General features: G+C 43.5%; 1 protein-coding gene across 6 annotated transcripts in view; it reads left to right on the forward strand.

Moving 5' to 3' along the window:
* Nucleotides 1–21,132, forward strand: part of ETV6 (ETS variant transcription factor 6) — a 175,092-nt gene that overhangs the window by 42,073 nt on the left and 111,887 nt on the right. For 3 of the 6 annotated variants that reach the window (XM_019482254.2, XM_019482257.2, XM_014606369.3), the window contains one exon: nucleotides 19,729–19,855. In XM_019482254.2, the coding sequence (XP_019337799.1) occupies nucleotides 19,819–19,855 (37 nt within the window). In that variant the 5' untranslated portion in view covers nucleotides 19,729–19,818. The remainder of the gene's footprint in view (nucleotides 1–19,728; nucleotides 19,856–21,132) is intronic. The other 3 variants (XM_019482256.2, XM_059726658.1, XM_014606370.3) reach the window with 1 other exon arrangement.

Below are 21,132 nucleotides of genomic sequence, written 5' to 3' on the forward strand. Positions count from 1 at the left end.
CTCTCGAGCCCAATGCTCCAGCCAGTTTTCTGTCTACCTTAGAGTCCATTCATCCAGCCCATGCTTCCTTAGCTATCCTAGTGGAACTCCATTGGCTGAAGAAGCCCCCAAAGCAAGTTTCCTTGATTGACTGCATTTGAGGAGCTAATTTTGCTGGGGACTAAAAATATAGAATCAAATAAAAGGCCTTGGCTGCAGGATTTCAAGGTTATTGTGTCATGTCCAAGTGAAAGGCCTCACAATCTTGATTAATAGTAGAAATTTTCAAAAACCTTTCAGCTTTGGTTCCTGATCAACATGCTTAAGGCAAATGCTTAGTACAATAAATAATCAGTAGCATGAGGTTTGTAATTTGGTGCATATATGTGCTTGGGGGAATGTGCATATACATATGGATCTTAAGATAACATATTTTAAACCTGTCACTGACACAGGACTTGAATATCTTGGTCCTTAGAACAGTGTATTTTTATTGGGGAGGTGAGAGGGGGTAGAATTCCATTTTTTGCGTGGTGGAAAAAAAGAAACCTTGGAAAAACTTAAAGCTGCCTGAAGCTTCTGAGAGGTTATTCCCTGTTCAAATCTGCCCCACTGAAGATGAATTAGTAGGCAGCAGGCAGGTGAGTTGGTCAGTGGTGTGTGATGAATGCAGTTTATCACGTGGATATCCCTACTGCATTTGTGGCAAGTACGTAATTCTTTCTGATTCATCCTGAAAAGTCTTATTACTTGTGCCAAGAAGCTCCATTGCCCTCAATGGAATGAATGTCTGCATATTGCCTAGGGCAGAAGAAGCACTAAAGCCATGCAGAAGACCCCCTGCATATGCTGGGTGAAGGGTGGCCTGACCTTATGCAATTAGGGCAGGAGTGGGCAATTATTTTGGGCAGAGGGCCGCTTACTGAGTTTTGGCAAGCCATCGAGGGCTGCATGACAGGCAGCCCAGGGCAGATTAATTTTCTAAATTTTTTAGGGGCCCCGCGGGTCAGATAGAATGGCCTGACGGGCCGCATCCAGCCTCTAGGCTGCATTTTGCCCACCCCTGAATTAGGGTCTGATTGTGTATTCCTTATTCACTACTGGTGAGCACTTAATTATGTGAATATTATTGAATCCACAAGGTTACTTGAGGGAGTAACTATTTACCTGTGTGAGCAAAAGGTTCACACTAGCATGTCTAAGCACTCCTGTAAACCCTTGTTTCTCTGGGTAATTTGAATCCTTTGAGTTAGTCCCATTATTTATTGCATGCAAATGGCTGTGGTCATGTATTTGTGTGTAAGGATTGGAATATGGGTTGTAAATCACTTGTAAATTATTTGTAAAAAACTTGAAGATTTTACTGACTGACGGATGCTTTCTGAACATTATCTGCCTCAGCAGAGAAGGCTGATGATAAAGGCCGAATCTTTGGGAAAGAAAACTATTGCCAAAGAAGCAGGTGTGTCACATCAAAGTAGCCCATGAGGAGCAGCTGTAAGCTTGAACTTTGTCCATTTACTCAAGGTTTTATCTGATTCTCTGTTGAACAGCCCAGTGAAAATGAGTATTTACCGTGCAGCTCCTGCATAGCTGAATAAGCAGGTTGCTCCCTGAAACAGGGAGCCAGCCATCTTAGGGCCCTGTCACACATTAAATTTAGGACCTATTTGGATCTTAGTGAGCATTACTATGAGTTAGAAAGTTTTCTGAGCAGCCTCACAGTAATGCTTACTGCAGTCTAAATAAAAAACAGCGTAAGCACTGGAGCCATTGAAGACTGGTGGGCCATGAGGACTAGGATCAACAAATAACTAGCTCTTGGTCCCAGCCTTGCCATCGCACTGGAGTCTCCCGATTTGCATTATCTCCGTGGAACAGTTGGATGTTAGCTCAACGTGTTATGTAATACAATCTGGAAATACTCCTTGTTGGAAAAATCTTAACTTTGCTATGCTATGATGGCACATAGCATGTAGCACCTGTTTTGCTGCTTGAGTACTTGGACACTAGCATTTTAAGAGCAAGTTAACACCTGCTAAGTGTAATGTTTGACAAGACTCTTAGTGACAGCCTCTGACTATTTTGGGAGGCCCCAGAAGTAAAAGAATTGAGTGATAGCCTGAGTTTTGAGGTGTAGTCCATGGCATCAGAAAAGAGACTATTATGTTAGAGTTTTCATGGATACCCTCCTTCATGGGGAGGCCAGGATGGCCTGGAGTATGGGGAGCAAGAGTGATAATCGAGAGACCTATGTTCTTTTCCTGGTATTGCCACTGTGACCTTGGGTAAGTCACTTTGTCTCTTGTGCCTCAGTTTCCCCTTCTCTCCATTTGTCTATTTTGCCTACTTAGATTGCTAGCAATTTGAGGCAGGGGTTATCCTTTGCTATAGGCTTGCACAATGCAGATATAGTCCTGGTTGGATCCTCTAGATCAGTGGTTCTTAACCTTTTTGGACGTGAGGCACCCCTCTGTAACTTTTGTGAATAGAGTGGCATCCAAGTTCAAAAACTAACTTATATTTCACAGTGCTAACTTCCTTGCAGAGAGGTCTGGCAGTGGGGGTGGTGGATTGGCCAGGCAGGGACAAGCTTGAGCCAGCCCTTATCTGCTTATCTTCTCACACCTCACTTATCTGCACACACTTTGCATCACCCTTCAAAGGATCTGCCAGTAACTTGGTTGAGAATCAGTGCTCTAGAATGCTGCTATAATAAACATTATTAACTAACATAAAAGTAGATAAGCATACTGACTAATTATTATTGGATGATATTTAAAAACAGTTGGGGAGGTTCTAGTTAGTTTTTACTTTGGGCAATATTCCCCCAGTTCTTTGGAACTGCAGAACTCAACCTTTATTTCTTATTTGCTTTCTATTATCCTGCCTTCCGAAGGAGCATGTGGAAAGAGAGCAGCATAAAAATCATGCAACCGGTTTGGTGAGTCCTGTATAAACAGGAAAAATGCCAGGAAGACTCGTGTGCCTTTATTGCCAGCTTAAAAAATCCAGCTAGTATGCACACAGCTTCAGACAACTCTGTGTGAGCAGTTAGCACATAGCAAGGCATGCGTTGTAAGAAATAGTGTATTGCCTTCTAGAGTTTAAATTGTCCCTGAAAACTGGGAATGTTCCTGTGTTCAGGGCTTGTCCCAGTAACGCTGTTCGTTATAGGGAAAAATTACTTTATCCTGATTTTTTTTTTTTTTTTTATAAAGGAGGCTTTTTTTTAATCTCTTGAGAAAGGGTAACAGTTTGGCTCAAGTGCTAAACAGGCCCTGCTTGATTACAGTAGATTGGGATGATTGATACCTCCACTGTCTGTGCTAGGAGAACTGGCTTCTGAAGTAGTTTGTAAAAGAAAACTGCCTTCATAGCTGGATCATTGCAGTCACGTAACTTTGGGAAAGGTTGTAATGCCTCTGTCCTGTTTCCTACAGCAGGGGAGGGACAAGGTTCAATAATATGCAGCACTCCTTACAACTCCACTTATTATGCAGGCCTTTTATCTGGAAATGCTTTGAGTCAGTGCTTTTTATTTCCTAATGTGCCCACTGCCAAAGTGCTGGGGGGTGCAGTAGATAATAAGAAATATGATTTAAAATACATATAAAAATACAAAGCAAAATACCACCTTCTGTGAGCTTAATGAAGTGTATATGTGTCATCCCTCCTGATTAATTTTATTTGTGAAATTCATCTTTTCCCTCCTCTTTCTTCCTTCCATTTCAACAACAGCAATGGTGACCCAGCTTTCATGTGTGATAACCTGGGCAGGAGGAGGAAACCTGTCTTTGTGACTGAAGTGTTGAACTGGGATCTAGTCAATCTGTGTGCCCTGGGACAATTTACCTCTGTTTTTTTCCCCTATGTAAAATGGGTATATGGATGATTATTTCTTCCTCCCCACCTTTGCGTGTCCTGTCTGCTTATATTGTATTGTCTTTAGTCCAAGGAGCAGCTTTATCTGCTCATGTAGTGCTTTGATGCAACGGACTTCTCTGTATGGACTTCTCTGTACTTCCACAGCAGCTGGCTTCCATGAGGGTGGAGGTGAACACCCGTGGCGCGTTCACACCTACTGATGTGCTTCAGAATCAGAAATTGCCTGAGGAGGCTACTCTGGGCTTAACACCGTGGGTCACTCCCTGGCTTGCTGGAGACTGAGAATTTGACATCTCATGTTGGGGAAGAGCCCATAGTAGCCTCACTTCCTGGTATGAAGTATGCCCACGGACTTGCATGGACCAGATGTGCTCAGCACTATGCTCCCTGGCAGGGGCGACGCATAGGGGGTGCATGCAGGTGCATGTACACCGCCCTGCATGTGGCAGTGCACCCCTGCAAAAAGGCACCTGCGGGCGGTTGCTGCTCACCACCCCACCGCCAGCACCACCAGCGGTATCTGCAGGCGGTCCATGATCGCCCCCGGCCATTGCTGCTGCTGGTGCCCAAGGGTGGTAGCCGACCCATGGTCGGCACTTGCCCCCCCCCCCCCTGCTGACAGTGCTGGTGGCATCTGAGGGAGCTCCCCACTCACCACCGTCACACTCCCACCACCGCAGCCATGCCCCCCCAGCCGCCGGAGGCATGCGCCATTCACGCTCCCCGGGATACACTGTTGCTGTTGAATAGACAGGTCTTTGAGTGGGGCCTTGAGATTCTAGCGCTATAAGGCTAGGGACAGAAGTTGCACATAACCCGGTTTAAGTGATCAGAAATGGGTTTAAACCTGTAACAGAACAGAAGCTCAGTCACATAAACCAGTTTCAAAATTGCGAAGACTGGTTTAAGATAAACCTGGTTGTATGTAATATCAGATTTAACTGATGTAGGTCAAACTGGTTTATGAAACTTATGTTCTAGACCCCTTCCTGGTTTAAGTTAAATCTGTGTCCCCCAGCTTCCCAGCATGCCTTGCAGCCCTGGGCTGTCTTGTGCTGTCTGTTTCAGAGAGCAGGGCTGGCCCTGCCCTTCTGCTCCATAGACTGGCTCAGTGGCCTCACTGGCTGCCTCACTTTCTCTCCCCCTCCCCCCCCCACCCCCCTGGCAAACCCCAGCTGGGGTTTGGTGTCAGGGAGGTGGGTTAAACTCGCCTTCCTCCGAGTACAGAGCTGTCCTGCCCTGCTAAAACTTAGTGCTGGCTGCAACTGTGGACTACAAATCCCAGAGGCACCTGGATGCAGGAAGTGATGAGCAACCCTGAGAGTCCTGCTACTGTGATTGTGGACTACAAATCCTAGAAACCTCAGAGGCAGCAGGAAGAGTAAATGAACATGCAGCTCATGCTTCATTTATAGTTCTTCAGTTTATAGTTTTTCAGGGAGAGAAATATTTTAGCTCAAGCTTTTATGAATTCAATGCCACTACCTTCCCCTCACCCTGCTCCCTATCCAGCGAGAGCATGGGGTGGGGCCTGGCCATGCCACCTCTGTTCCAGCAGAGAGGGGGAAAAAGTCTTAGAGGGCTCACTTCCCTTTGGCAGTGGTTGGCAGGCATGCTTTAGTGCCCCCCAGCTTCTGGCTTGAGCCACTTCAGGCATGTGGCTACATTTCCGGAATCAAAAGTGAATGTGTGTTCATTGGTTTATTGATTTAATCGCTGTATTTTATACTAATCAGCAAAGACTAAATCAATTCAGCCTCAGGCTTTTGATTGTCTGTACTTAGCCTAAATGTTAGGTAATAATGAGGCTGGGGTCTTGGTAGGAATTCTAGGTGGTAACTGATTTATTTTGTTACTTTTAAGGTCCTGAATAGGACTCAGCAGGTTTTTGTTCAAGTCTGCTGCGTCACAGGCTTCCTATTTGATCCTGGGCAAGTTCCCTAATCTTATTATGGGATTAGATTGGGAAGTGTTCAGATGCTGTGATGGTGACAGGATCATGTCCAGACCTACATAGTGAGTCACGCTAGGTTTGAAGGTAACATCCTAGCAATACTGTTTTTCACCCTTTAAAGAAGGCTTTATAATTTACCCAACACTTTGATCAACTCAGTTCCTAAACTTACTGTTATCCTTTGTAGAGTAAGGCCATTTACAAGGCAGTATTTTGATTCAGCAGGAAGACTCATTGTCAAGGTCCTGTGGATTTAGCTGAACTATGAATCATGAATACATGATTACAAAAATGAGCAGAGGATACCCAGAGTATCGGCACTTCTCTTTTGCCAGGAGCAGGATCAGAACACACATCTAGAAAAGTACAAAAAGAACAAAACAACAATAGCATGAGGAAGGAAAGCAAATGTGATGCAAAGATTGAAAGGGGGAGAGGAGAGATTCAAGAAATAAAATGTGTGTACAAGAATGGCTGGCACAGAATGAGACCATTTTAAATGTGTTTAGCCTTGAACAAATATCTAAGCTTTCTATTGTCCTTTCACCTGGGGGAATCAAAGTACAGGTGGGTGAAGTGACTTACCCTGAGTGACTTGATAAATCAGTGGTAGAACTGGAAATAGAACCTAGGTCTCCTGATGCTTGCTTTAGCTCTTTCGCCCTAACACCACCATTCCTTTCCTTCTCATCTCTCCTACTCAACCCTTTTCTGCGGGGCTGCTTTTTCTTGTGCAGTCTGTATCCAACAGGTTCTGCTCTGCCCCCTGGGTCAGACCTGCACTGCTACAGGACAGGAGATGATCCACTTTTTCTTTCTCCCACTTTTGAGTGCTGGGAGCGCCCATGGAATTTCCAAAGTGAATGAATAAAGACTGCGTGGGATGTACCAGGTCACATGGATGGGTAATACCTGGAAGGCATCTCTCATTTACAGAGCAGTTGGGAAACAATTGCTAATAGCACTCCTTACACAACAAAATATTCATCCTGCTCAGTTCATTACTTACTAGCTTCAGGCAGGGACACTGCAGATTTGTTAATGGTAATGGCCAAATCATTAGAGTGTGCAGCATTAATGGAGGAGAAAGCATCTAATAAAGTCTCATCATTTGACCCCGTTGCTGCCCCTGGAACACAGAGCGTATTTTTAAATTCAGGCTTATCGCCCATTCCTTTTAAAAGGGTTGGCTGAATAGGAAGCAGCAAACTTTTTTTACAAAGACAGATGAAAGCTAAAGTTTCTGGTATTCTATGCCATACGTGACAGTCTGTGTACACTTATGTGCAAAGTTCCCTTATTAATGTCCTGCCAAGACCCACAGTTTTGAGCTGGGAGGACCCCACATGATGGGAAATAAAGATTTTACCTTGTCTCAGGCTCTCTTCCAAGATGGTTGAAGTCACAGAAGAAAGTAAACAATTAAACCATGCTAGTATATTGATTGGCGAATGTTTCATTTCCTTCTCGATTGCCTTCTCTTTGGATTTGACTAGCGATTGAGAATGGTAGATAGGGATAGAAGGGCTCTCTGGCCAACCAAGGGCACTGAGAACAAATTAACTCTGTCAAGCCCTCCTACCTATCTTGTTTCAGCAATAGTATTTGATATACCTCAGCTTCACTTGGCCCTTGTGTCTTATGATTCAGGCACTTTCCCATATCTCATCTAAGCTTGCCCTTCTTGAAACACATTTTGTGTCTTTCTCCTCCTTTATTGTTGTTTCCTATTGAGGATTTGAATAGATCTGTCATCTCTCCCTTTGTTTCTGTAGTTTCTTTTTTCTTTCTATGTAAGCTGGACCTTCTGACTCAGAATACTTGTTCTTCATTGCTTTATTTCTATTTTCAGAATTATGTGGTGCATGGTATTCCAAGTGAAACTTTACCAATTGTCTTGATTTACTCTTTTTTCTTTGATTCATTATTTCTTGGCTTTGTAGACCTCATGTGTTTATGAAGGCTGGGAAGGATCCTAGAGAAAGAGACTTATAACTATGAGGAGAAGGTTATGATTTGATGTTCTCCAATTATACAGATTCTGCATAATAGAGACAGTCAGTGCAAAGAAAGTTATTTTTCACAGCTCTTTCTGATATGTCCTCAGAGGAAACAATTAGTTTTATGTCTCTAGACTTAGCTTATCAAAGTTTAAGAGACAGTGGCAACAATTTTCTTTGAATTGATCAGAGGAATTGTTATTAAAGAATGTATGGCACACTTCCTATCATGTCTAATGGTATTAAATTCTCAGTGTTTCCATCTTCGGGTAAGAGATTATTAGCAAGGAGCCCAGGCCAGGCCGGGATCACGGGGGTTAGCGACAGCGGGAGCTACGCAGACTGTGCTCTGGGAGAGCCCCGCAGGTGGGATGGGCAGAGCAAGGGGCGAACACCCCACCCCTCCCCATTTGGGTCACGCCCTGAGGTTGGGAGCCACTGTTGTAGAGCACTGATTCTTAACCAAGTTACTTGCAGATCCTTTGAAGGGTGATGCAAAGTGTGAGCAGATAAGTGAGGTGTGAGAAAATAAGCAGATAAGGGCTGGCTCAAGCTTGTCCCTGCCTGGCCAATCCACCACCCCCATTGCCAGACCTCTCTGCAAGGAAGTAAGCACTGTGAAATATAAATTAGTTTTTGAACTTGGGTGCCACTCTATTCACAAAAGTTACAGAGGGGTGCCTCAAGTCCAAAAAGGTTAAGAACCACTGATCTAGAGGCTCCAACCAGGACTATATCTGCATTGTGCAAGCCTATGGCAAGGGATAGCCTTTGCCTCACATTGCTAGCAGTTTAAGTAGACAAAGCAGACAAGGACAGAAGGGAAAACTGAGGCACAAAAGACCAAGTGACTTACCCAAGGTCACAGTGACAATACCAGGAAAAGAACGCAGGTAGAACACAGGTCTCTCAATTATCAGCCTTGCTCCCCATACTTTAAAACTCGTTGTGAATTTCACAGGATGTTCAGTTTTGGTTTGATTGTCCTGAAAACTATGACTGAAGCCTTAAGCGTCATGAAATACTGCAAGGCACTGAGACACATCAGCACCATTCTTTTCTTCCTGGTGGACAGATTTCTAAAGACATCTATCCTATTGGGATAAAACTTAGATGCATAGACTGGACAACTTCACTATATATAGTTTATTTTTTCAACGGAAGTGCAGCAGTGGCAGTCCTAGGACAGTTCCCTGGTTTTAAAAGTTCTTTTTAAATACCATCTCCTGAAGCTCTGGATGATCAGTATTTTTATTGTCTTTCGCAATTGACAGATGTACTTTGTGGAGAGGTATTCTTTTCAAGTTGTGTGGGCATGAGGTGTGTGTAATTAAATATAAACAAGTTTTCATCGTTTCTTTAAAGCAAGTACCTTGGATTTGGGGTGTGTTGCAGTTTGCACATGATATCAGACAAAAGATAATTGCTGCATTCCATGATGCAGGTTGTTTTCAAGTAGATATACTTATATCCACTCTTCACTTTAAGGTCTAGAGTAATAGATTTTGTGGGGTGGAAAGCAAATCTGGGTGTTTCTGCTGAGAAAAATAGTCTCTGGGCCACATTCTGAATTTCTGCTGGAGCAAGTCTCGAGCTCTGACTCAAAATATAAAGTGACTTTTCATTTTACACAGGTAACTGAGATCAGAATCAGGCTATGTAATATTATTGCAAAGTGGCCAGTATGCCACAATTCTTTGCTTAATTGCATTTTTGAGGGTCCATTCCACAGTATTCTGACTTTCCTCCTTGCTTCCAGGAGCACATCCTATTAAAAGAAGCTAAACGTTTACAAAGAACTTTCCTAAGATTACTCTTCCACCTGCAAGATGGCTGTAGCTGCTGCTACAAAGATGTATGACTGTGAACCAGGTGGTGTGTGGCGGTGACAGTCTGTGAAAATATTTGAGAACTGCTGTTCTAGAACAATTGGCAGTGTAATTTAACTTTTTCATAGAAGTGATTAGCTTAAAAAAACCAAAACAACTCCAGTACTTCCAGAGAGATAATTATGATGACAAACCTGTGGATATTTTCAGTATACAGTAAGACTGCAGGGCTTTATTGGAGTAAGGACCCTGAAGTGCAGCAAAGTGAAAAACTGTGTTGCCATTTCAGCACAACACTGGGGTAACAGTTACAGGGTGCTTCTGCCTCTTAGCATGTGATATGGGCACCTTCCCTTTGCTTGGCTGTAAACCCGTCCCTTCAGTAGTTTCATGGCCTCCAGAAATTTTGCAGTGAAACCAGGTATACACGACTCTCGTTAGCATTAATGGGCGTTCAGGGTGTGAATTCCCATGCACACAGGTGATATTGTGTAACTGCCATATGGCAAGAGTCATAGGTTCATTCACCTATGCTCCCCTTTGCAAAGAGAAGAGGAAAAATATACTAAGAAACATACTTCTAATATACAATTTTGCATACCTGGATAGTTGCATTGTGCCCTCATATCTACAGAGAGCACTGTCTTTGCTATCATCCAAGGCATTCATTTGCAGTAACTTTAAAATACTTCTGTTTTTTGAGTGGCTTTTTTCCTCCCATGATGGTAGTGTGTGTGTTTAGACCTTTCTTAATGCTTTGAATTAAAGGCACCACTGGAATTGGATATTAAGAAACAAAGAGACTGTTCTGATCAGGATGGTAGACCTTTCTTTCAGAATCCCACCTCTGATAGTTGCCAGTAGCACACACTTCAAGGGAACGTGCAAAAAACCCCCTATACGGGAAATTTTGAACTCACATGCCAATGGAACAGAGCCAGGGGGAAGAGACTGTTTCTTCATAGCATCAGGCAGATGATTCAGAGTTCACTTCTGCCTTGGAACTTGAGGGGCACCAGGACCTATTCACAGCTCACCTTCCCCTTGTGCTATTATCAGTGCAAAGTGGGTATAATGTTCTCCCATTTTGAGTGGATGACATTTTACACCCATTCTGCACCAGTGCATTGAACTGCAGAAGGAGCAGGTACAAGGTGCTGGTTAGTAGTGAGCTGGGACCTGGCTTCCTCATAAATTTTATGCATGCTGGCTAGGATTCCTATGAATAAGCAGATCACTATCCATATAAATAACCAGTCCTTTTTTGAATCCTCTTAAACTCTTTGCCTCAATATTATATGGTAGTTTTCCCTTGTATTAGCTCCTCAGAGCCATTCTCCTTCCCCCCCTGATATTAGCAATATGTGTGTGGAGTTCCTCTAGTGAGATTTTTAGTTTGTATTTGCTAATTTTGAGACATTTCTGCAGTACTCAGACAATAATGCAATCCTATCACGGCATTTTCCACAATGGCATTGACCTCTGCAGGCTAGCTTTTCACAACACTTGAATGTGTTAATATTGTTGTCCATAGCCTTTTAATTTAATTAGAACAGTGGCTGTAATAATCTTAGGAAAAGCATTCATTCCCTTCCCCTTCTGTGATGAACTGGAGCATCTCTGCTGTATTCATTTACCCAAGCATTCACTCTAGCAGGGAATGAGACGTTAGGGCATATCTCTCCTGCCCTAGTGTTCTGAGATTCAGATTCAGTCCAAAGAAAGGAGGCAGGGAGGAACTGAACTCCATGAAATCACTAAGGTCACTAAAACAATCTCTGCTCTCTGTGTTCAGGAAATGAGATGTTAATCTTTTCCCAGTGGTGCTTTGCATAAGGTCCATTCCAGAGAGCTGTGTTTGTTTTAATTTCTCTAATTTCTGATAGTGTGCTGATTTATGCTTCTATAGATTTGATATGAATTGCTATATTAAAGGGATCAAAACTGAGTAGAAGTCTGCTATAGAAATTAACAAGGAGACACTGAAGGGGACTTAATCTGTATTTCCAAGTTGCAAAGCTCCTGCTTCCCTTTTCTGTGCCCCAGGTCTCTCCATACCTCCCTCTCACCATCCCCATCTCCCTTGCTGGCATGCACAGGCTATGGGCCTGACCCAAAACCCAGTGGTGCTTGCCAGATCAGAATCTACTCCTCTCCTAAAACCTACCCCCATTTGCCCAGACTCCCTTTAGTCTAATACCCCCTGCTCCTTGAACCCAAAGACCCTGGTCTCCTGCTGGCTGGATTCTGCATTTCTAAATATATCCCCCTTGCTAACCCTCTCCCAGTTTGCCAAGGTAGCATTGTGGAAGAACCAACACATCAGTGCCTTCTGTACCCCCTGCCCAAGGTCAGGGCACCCTTCTCTCCTTTCCCTAGTGCCTCAGCTTCTCCAGCGATGGCATCCACCTTTGCCTCAACTTGTCTCTTTGACATTTCCCTTCTTACAGCTACTAACAGAGCTGGCAGTACTTTGTCTGCAGTCAGGCAAAGGGCACTGTGTTTGTGTTTGGAGCATTTACTTTTACAGCCAAGACAGCTAAAAATGTACTTCTTTAGAAACTGATGGCTCCCTTACCCAGCACAATTTTTTGCTCAAGGGGATTTTCCAATCCCACATCAGGGAAGTGGTGTTTCCCCACAACTGTAGCTATGGGTGAGGATTTGCAGTGGTGATTTGGGGGTTTTCTTCAGGTAATGATTGTCTGCTGTTGCCTAGGAGGTCTCTTTTCAAACCTGTGCTACTAACTAAAGAGCATGGCCAGAATGCCAGTGTCATCTCTGGGCCCAGCATTTCACGTGCATGAGGTGGTCATGATACCATGGTAGGTGATGGTGATAGGAGGTTGGTGGTGATGGTATGGATGATGCTGGAAGCTTTACTGACAGCTAGTGTTGCTCATAACTAGAGGGCAGCAGTGTCACCTCACCCAGATGGGACCATCTGTAAGACTAAAAGGGGGATGGTGCAGCTTATCTTCCATTTTCCCTTAGTCATTGGCCCTGCATACTGGGGTGACTGGGTTTTTTTTGGTTTTTTTAAACCCACATTACTGTGTCTCCACCTAGTAGTGAGATGCTCAGTGGGTGGGTAGGACTGATACTTGACCCTTTTGAAAGGCTAGGTCAGTAATTCCTAAAGTGTGTGCTGCAAGAGTGATGCTAGTGTGACATTAGATCCCCCTCCCTGTGAAGAGGTAAATGCTGCCCTCCCCTGTCTGGTATCATTGTGCCTGCTCCAGTGACACCTGTGGCTGTTCCTCTGAGGAGTGCTGCCTTGCTGCTGCCTTCCCTTGTGTGCTCTGCTGTTAGCGGGCAAGCAGGTAGATCCATGCTTTGCAACCTGGCTCGACCCCTCCATTCCTCCCATGCACCCGGGGCCAAAAGTGAGGGCCACAAGGGTGGTTGCTGACATGAGATTCTTCAGGAGCAGCCTCAGCAGAAGGGGATGCCCTTGCCCTAACTGAGGAACAGACCAGGGGGTGGGATGGGGCAGACAGTGGAAAGACCAGGGCCTAGCAGGGTGATGTCCTGCCCTAAACACCTCTAAGTGGCACCAGCTAGATCAGTTTTCAGGTTTATTAGCCTCAAGGCCACCACCCCTGTATCTTATCTGAATTTAAATCTAGCTCAGTGGTTTTTCAGCTAGGGTGCTTTGAAATTCAGGGAAGTTACGGAAGGGGGCCTTGAGGCTATAAAGGTTGAGAACCAGTGGTCTAGAAACTAATCCTTTGCTTAGAGAAAGATGTATTTGGTGTCATTTTTTTTAAAAGTGTATCTTAGCACTGGTATGATTTCCTCTTGCAGGGGAATGGAATATGTTGCATTTTGGGGGGGGGGGGGGATATATATATTGGTGCACACTTCCCTCTCATGTCTCTCTAGATATCTAGATAGATATATCTAGATAGATAGATAAAAATAAATATATAAATATAAAAATAAAAATAAAAGTGTGTGTGCGTGTATATATTCCTGCTTACCTAGCCCAGAGTTTCCCAAATCTTGATACCTGGGGCATACTTTTTTCTAGATTAAAATTGGCACACACTTCACTCTTAGACGGAATGAGCTTTCTGGGCCTATCTATCCACATTATATGTATATGGAATACATATATATAAAACGGATGGGCAGATGGATGGATGTAGTTTCTGGGCCCAAGAGTGAAGCGTGTGCCAATTTTAATCTAGAAAAAAAAAGTGTGCCCCAGGTGTCAAGATTTGGGAAACTCTGGGCTAGGTAAACAGGAAGTACTGTGAGTCAGGGACAGAGGGTAACAAGTCAGCAGACTGTGTAGCAAGCAGAAATAAACTTTCACTCTTGTTTAGCTGGCCTGAACACTGTAATACCATTACATGTAGAAGTGGCATTGACTTCTCTGCAGTGACAGACACAGTCACGTCTTCCTGAGACTTGAGGAGAGGCCTTTAAATATATACATTTAGGGCTGATCAACCACAGCAGCCATCTCAACAGCCTGAATGCTGTTGCATGGTTTACATGCGCCTCCTGGATACCAAAGTATTCAGTTGCAATATACTAATTTTTCCATCTGCTTCACAGTGTCATGTTATTGGGATTACTTTTTGTAACATGTTTTCTTCAGCAATTGTTTCACTTCTGCAAAAAATATGTATTTTCTTTGTGCATGCAGTTTGTGAGGACTTGGTGTGGGAACAGAAATAGGACTATCAGCTTGCAGGCCAGCGAGCATTCCAGGAGAGGTCTGCAGGTTCAAAGGGCCTTATACTAGTAGCGGTGAGAAGCTGTTTTTGCTTGTTTTCACCTGACTTCCCCACCCCACAAGTTTTGGATTTATTTTTTCATAAAAACACAAAATATACTAGAATTTTGCACAAAAAAACCAACCCAAAAACAACCCAGCAGTGTAAAGGCAAAATATTTTGCCTCTTCTTTCTGGATTGTCCCTTGGTTATTCACTTCACATTGCTAACCTGAATTTTTTACCAAAATAGATTCTGTCCACAGAGGATCTATCCCAGTTTTTCAGGCTGAACGCAATGCATGCTGTAACATGACTTTGGGAATTTAGTTAATTGGATATGAATACTCATGCTGGGTAGGCTTCATGGATGAAGATTGTGTGTTACCTCACTTTTAAGACTGTGCCTTTTGATTTAAGGACTTTTCAGTAACACCTCACTCTGACAGAAAGGGAGCAAAATTGAATGTGAAGACTAGGTCCTGTATTAGGCTTTGATTCAGGGAAGTTCCTGTGGCCATGCTTAAATCCATTCCTACCCAGCAGAGCACTTAAGTGTTGATTAAATCCCAGTAAAGTTAAACATGTGCACATGTTCAAGTGGTCTCCTGAAAATATTCCCAAAGCATTTAGCGAGCCTGATATGCAGCTGGTTAACCAGATAATACTGCTGGAGGACCTGGCTAGGAAGCAGACCTGCAGAAGGAGTCTCCCAGTCTGTTTTCTTGAAGTGGTTTTAATCTGAGTAAGGTTCCCCTGGAAACTTTTCTGGCTTAGTGAGAGCTGAAGGAATGTCTTCCAAAAGCTCTCAAGACAGTAGGAATCATGCCAACCTGTGCATCCTTTTATGCACTTGCAGCCACAGGCAAAATATTATGGACTTGCTATTTTGAAGTTATTTGTAGATTGCAATTATTTAGGGCTGATCTTTTATTTTTGTACTTTTAATATTCAGTCTTGTTAGACCATAGCATCAGGCTGTGAGCCTGGCCCAGAATAATTCCTTGCCATTTTATAGCACGCTTCACCAACCATCTCGAAATACCTCTCACACGTTTCTTAACAAAGGTGGTTTTACCAGTGGGTGAATTTAGCTGCAGAAAGACTACGTGGTTTGCCCAAATTTGTGCAGCGAGTCAGTGGCAGAGTTAGAAACAGAACCTCCTCGTCTGATTCTGACAATGAAAATACTGAATTAATTTGACTGAACTGTTTCATTTCCACTAATTATGGCATTTACCTCTTTTAGACTTCCCCGGGCAAAGTCTTTAGCTAGTATAAATCCATATAGGTGTGTTGACTTAAGAGGAACTCGGTTTATACCATCTGTGAACCTAGCTGACTAGCCTTCATTAGCTAGATGTGACCTTATGCCAGGGGCGGGCAATTATTTTGGGCAGAGGGCCACTTACTGAGTTTTGGCAAGCCATCAAGGGCTGCATGACAGGCAGCCCAGGGCAGGTAAATATTAATTTTCTAAATTTTTTAGGGGCCCCACGGGCCAGCTACAATGGCCTGGCGGGCCACATCCGGTCCCCGGGCTGCATTTTGCCCACCCCTGCTTTATACATTCACTTGTACATTTAGGCAGTGTTTTATGGTGAAAATTCAGTGCCCAGTATGAACTTGGCCAAGTCACTTACGATCTGTGTTTGTCTCAGTGGTCAGCACCATTGGGAATCTGGTCAGTCATAACTATGCAGATGTAAAGGCTGTCCCAGGGTTACCTTAGCTATTGTTTTTCAAGGCATCTTAACTCTGCAGTTGCTTAGCTCAGTGTGTTCTGTGGGACACTGGGGTTCCACAGTAGGTCATCAGGGGTTCTGCAACAAGACTGGGGCCAATGGAGGAGTGGGCTGGGAGACAGTGTGCTGCTATGGCTGAGCCAGGTCACCTGGCTCCACCTCAATCTTTAGGTTAGGGGTAGAGTGTCAATGGCAGAAGTAGTGATATGAAAGTATGAAAGGGTTCCATGACTCTAGGAAGTTTGGAAACCACTGGCTTAGCTCATGTGTACTGTACTCTTTCTGTTAAGTCAGTTTCCCCTCTGTAAAAATGGGCTCTCATTAATTCCTGTAAAGTGTTTGATCACTGGATTATAGGCACTGAAGAAATGCAGAGTATTAATAAGACAGAAAATTTTCAAAACCACAAAACAATATTTTGGTCAGCCAACTCCCATCTTGGCCTTTGAGACTATCTCCTACAACTGTGGCTGATTCACACCCTACGATTGTATTCTGTGGCATAATGGAAATGTCAGCTGTGACAAAAGCCACAGTTCCTGCAATGTTTATAACAACAATTTTTGTTATGTTTTCCTACCTACCCTGAATTTGTGAATGGTGGAAAACGATGGATCAAATGCATTTACTTTTTAAAAGTCTGTGGGGAAACTGCATCTTTTGGATATAAATATTGTTTAAAATGCCATGGGCTGTGCTTCACCTTAGTGGTAAAGCTGTGTAGACAGAAAGAGGGTGGTGGCTTGAGGCACTATGTCTTCATATATAATGCAACACCTCCTGGGTGTTGATGGAAATGCAGTTAGTGGGGCTCTGCTGTAGATGTTACTAGCATTCCCTCCCACTCTTGTCCAGTGGGAAGGCCCTTCTCAGGCTGTTAGCGCTCTTCTGTGAAGCCCTGATTTTAACATATGCAAGCACGAAATGGGACCTGAGGCTGCTAGCAGAGCTCACACTAGTGGTCTGTCTCCTGCTTGTCAGGTGAAAGAGGCTGCTTCTTTCCCCTTTTCCTTCTAGTGCATCTGTCAGAGGCAGGTATCCATTGGCTTTATTTCGATAGGGTTCCCCCTTTAAAAAAAAAAAATCATATTAAATAAGCAACATCGCCAGCTGTAATGCGGTTCAGATATCTGAACTGAGGATCACAGCAGGAAGTGTGAGGAAGTGGTTGGTCTCGTTTTTTATCAGCTCCCCATTTGTTACGCATAAGCTGACTTTTAGAAGATGTAAAATGCCAGCGAAAGTGCAGAACTTCCCCTGGGTACAATGGCATGGACCTTATTGGAACACAAAGCTCGGTGTCAGCCATATTTGGCTGGAGGACAAATTGCACAAGTTTAGGGCATAGCAGTCAACTTCCACATGTAGATTTTTCTATCAGTTTTCTTACCTGCTGAATATCCCGAGAAAAAGAATGCCCCAGCTCTTGAGCTAGTAATCCTCTGTAAACTTAGCCATGGTAAAAGATGCTGAAGTGAAGGCCCTTATTCCTCCACAAAAGGAGAGAGGCCAGGGTCTTGACAGTGGAGGGTTTCCCATATGCCCTGCTAGAGTGCCTAAGAACTTTTCTTACGACAGAAGCATAGTAAGACCTTTTTACTTGGGCAGTGTTTAACAAGCAGGGGTCAAATTATGGAATAATTATTAGGGGAGTCGTTTTGTTATATACTGTTTTACTTGAACCTTTTCTTTCCTGTTTTTTATAATTAATCTTATTATAAACTGCCCACAGCCTTTTTGGAGGGAAAATGGCATATGAATCAAAGACATAACCCCAGAACAAGAAGCACATTGCAAGTAGGGATTATTCATTCTCTATGCACATTCAGTCTTTGATGCCTCTGCTGCAAGTACGGGCAATGTTGCCAGTTATTGTAATTGTGGTTGTTAGAAGCTGGATTTTTGTTGATGGGCATCTGGGCTGAAACTAAATTGCTCCTTTCATGTGCATGTGCATGACTGAGCAGCTAAAAGACAGTATGGGCCAGATCCTGTTGTACCTATGAGGCATTTAAGTGGATTTGGGCATTATTTAAATGTGATCTAAACCTAAACTTGGTTTGAAACAGTGGCTGAAGGGTACAAAGCTGAATACTTCCAATTCTCTTTTATTGTCAAGTCCCCCCTTGGAATGTTCTGCTTTTACATTTTTAATTACCATTTGATTCATGTTGTCAGGAATAAGGAGGACTCTCTTGTCCCTTGTGTGCATGGGGCAGAGTGCCAGAAAGCCATGACATTGTCATTCTAGTTCCATATCACGCTTTGGTGGCAACACTATTGTTTGTAATGGATCTTACTTTTTCCTGTTGTTTTGCCAGTAAGTTTGTTCTTTTTTGTTTGCCACATTCTGTGGTGAGAAGGGGGAATGTATGTGGTGGCATTCATTTTTAAAGTGTTCCTACTGAAGCTTTGATGTGAACGTAGCTTCTTTTGTGCACTCCCGGCTAGCTGCAGCGCTATCGTGAAATGTTAGCAGCAGAGCTTTGGGATTGCTCACATAATCATCAGGGAGCATATGATAATGATTTCTATGCTCCTGCAAAATTGTGGCTATGTTTATTTACAAAGGGTATAATTGTGATGTGATTACAGCACATGTTTAGAATATGGAGGAATTTTTCCATCAGATCAGATGACATTTCAGTCCTAGATTTCTTGACAGACATTTTAGGAAATAAAACCAAGAACACACGATTGTGGAACTAGCATGACATTCGCAAGTTGCCTCTAAACTCTGTTTGAATGTGTTATCTACTTTCTTTTTGCTGACTGATATTTGTTGTTGTTGCAAGTTAAATTTACTTTACTTTAAAAAGTTGCAAATAACTTTGGGGGGGAGGGGGAAATCCTGCAGCATTCTGCAGCAAGTACATTAGGGTCAAGTAATATAATGCTTTAATAGAATTTATTACAGTAAAGCAACTAATTACTTAATGTGCTCAAAATGCTCTGAAAATATAAAGTGCTAAATATTTAATGTTAATGCCCGGAGCATTGCAGTTATGCTGTTATATGATGTAGTCATTTGAGCAATTTCTGTAGAACAGTTATGCCTAATGCATGCATGCACGCGTGCACGCACATACAGAATTGCCATGAGGTTTACAGTGACTTAAAACCTCCCAGTCTACACACACACACACACACACACACACACACACACACACACACCCATCAGCTTTACAGTGACTTAAAACAAGTCTCCAAGTCTCCCCACTTCTATGTCACTTCCCTTTCCTCCTCCAGCAAATTTCTGACAAAATCCATGGAAACTTATTGGACCTTTTTGAGATGAAAAGAATCATCTTAAAAGCTCTCTATTCCCTGGCTGCAACTTGCAGACTTGGAACTTCCAGGGATTTGATTTTCCCCTCTGCAGAGCTATACAGCAAGTCGACAAATTAGATACTCTGTGTGGTTCCCTGGCCAGTTTGGTGCATAGTAAGTGCTATTCGCCCCCACCACACATGCACACTTCCTTCCTTCCACCCACTTCCCCTCCCCTGTCTTAGTTTCACACCTCTATTCCAAAGTTCACATTGTCCTCTCTCTCTCTCTCTCTCTCTTTCTCTCTCTCCTTCTCTCTCTCCCTCCTTTTTAACAGCAGGAAAGAATTTCATACACGCCTCCAGCAAGCCCGGTACCAAATTACACTTCGTCACCACTACATGTCCCAGTGCCTCGAGCAATCAGGATGGAGGAAGATGCGATCAGACTGCCTGCACACCTGCGTGAGTACCAATGGGGTGGCTAAGCTGGTGGGGTGAAGGGTGTGCATGTTCTGTAGGTTGGTGTGAAAGGGACATCTTTTAAACAAGCTCTAGTTGTTGAGTGTTTATCACTTATTTAATTGAGGAAATTGATGAGAAACAGTGAAAGCTTGTTTTCTGCCTTGTCATATGTGCTTGGATTATTTCTTGTGGCAAGTGGGGAATAAAAAAGCAGGGGATCAAATCCAATCAGAAGTATTTTACTTCAGCAGAGTTGAACCAGGGATAATTTTGGCCCATTGATTCAACAAACTGCCCCTCTTGCTTGGTTAAGTCTATCAGGATTGGGCTGCTTGTGTTGTGGCTTCTATTTTAGCACATCTTCAAGTGTGACCAGCTGAAAGGGACTTCTTTGGTGGTGGTAACAGAGTGGTTACTAGCCACGTGGCACAGCCAGTTCCTCCTGCAGTTGCCCTGGGCTCTGCACTGGAAACTATGAATGCATGTTAAGGCCAATGGAAAGGGGAGAAGTGATCCCAGTGGCATCCTCTAGGGCACCATTCCCTCCATTGGTGGGGAGAAAGGAGTGGTATGTAGTTGACATCAGGACCAGGACTGGAGCTGATTGTGAGGCCAGACCAGGTGCTTCCTTGCTGAGATGATGTAGCTGTTGGTGAGTAGGTTGGAGCAGTGGCTATGAAGGTTTGGGGTGTGAGGAGTGAAATGGGGGGAAAGGAGACACTAGAATTTTCCTTTTGGGAAAGGAAACAAATCCAACTTTAACACTTATGTACAGTCATTAGTTCATCTATCACCAGGTCTCTCAGTGCTACTGTTATTCAAGAAGCAATCACAGTCCGGTGGCAAATACAGTGCCATGTAGTGTGGGATGGGATTTTGGAAGAGCACTAGTCCATAAGACACTGTGTCTTTTTAAAACATATCCATGGTATTATAAAGCATGAGAATCCCTATCCTAAATTTTCCTTTAGGCATACCTCTTTAGCATCCCTCAGCCAGACCCCTGCCTTTCTGTTGGTACATCTAGAAATCCTGTTCTTCCTTACTTTCTGTCCCAAGAATTAGTGTCCTGAACTTACCTGTGATAGCCACCTATTTTTGCTCATTTGTTCCTCTTGCTTTTTCCTTCCTGTGCAGCCATTCACTCAGGTGATCCTATCTGACTAGCTTTCTGGACAGAATGTATGAATTGTCTGTTTTGGCACCACCTATCTGGTACTAGCGCTCAGTTTCCCCTTTATCCTGTCTCTCAGTACCTACTGTGTGTAAGTAGCTGC

This window comes from Alligator mississippiensis, chromosome 4, assembly GCF_030867095.1.
Source record: "Alligator mississippiensis isolate rAllMis1 chromosome 4, rAllMis1, whole genome shotgun sequence".
NCBI classification, from domain to species: domain Eukaryota; kingdom Metazoa; phylum Chordata; order Crocodylia; family Alligatoridae; genus Alligator; species Alligator mississippiensis.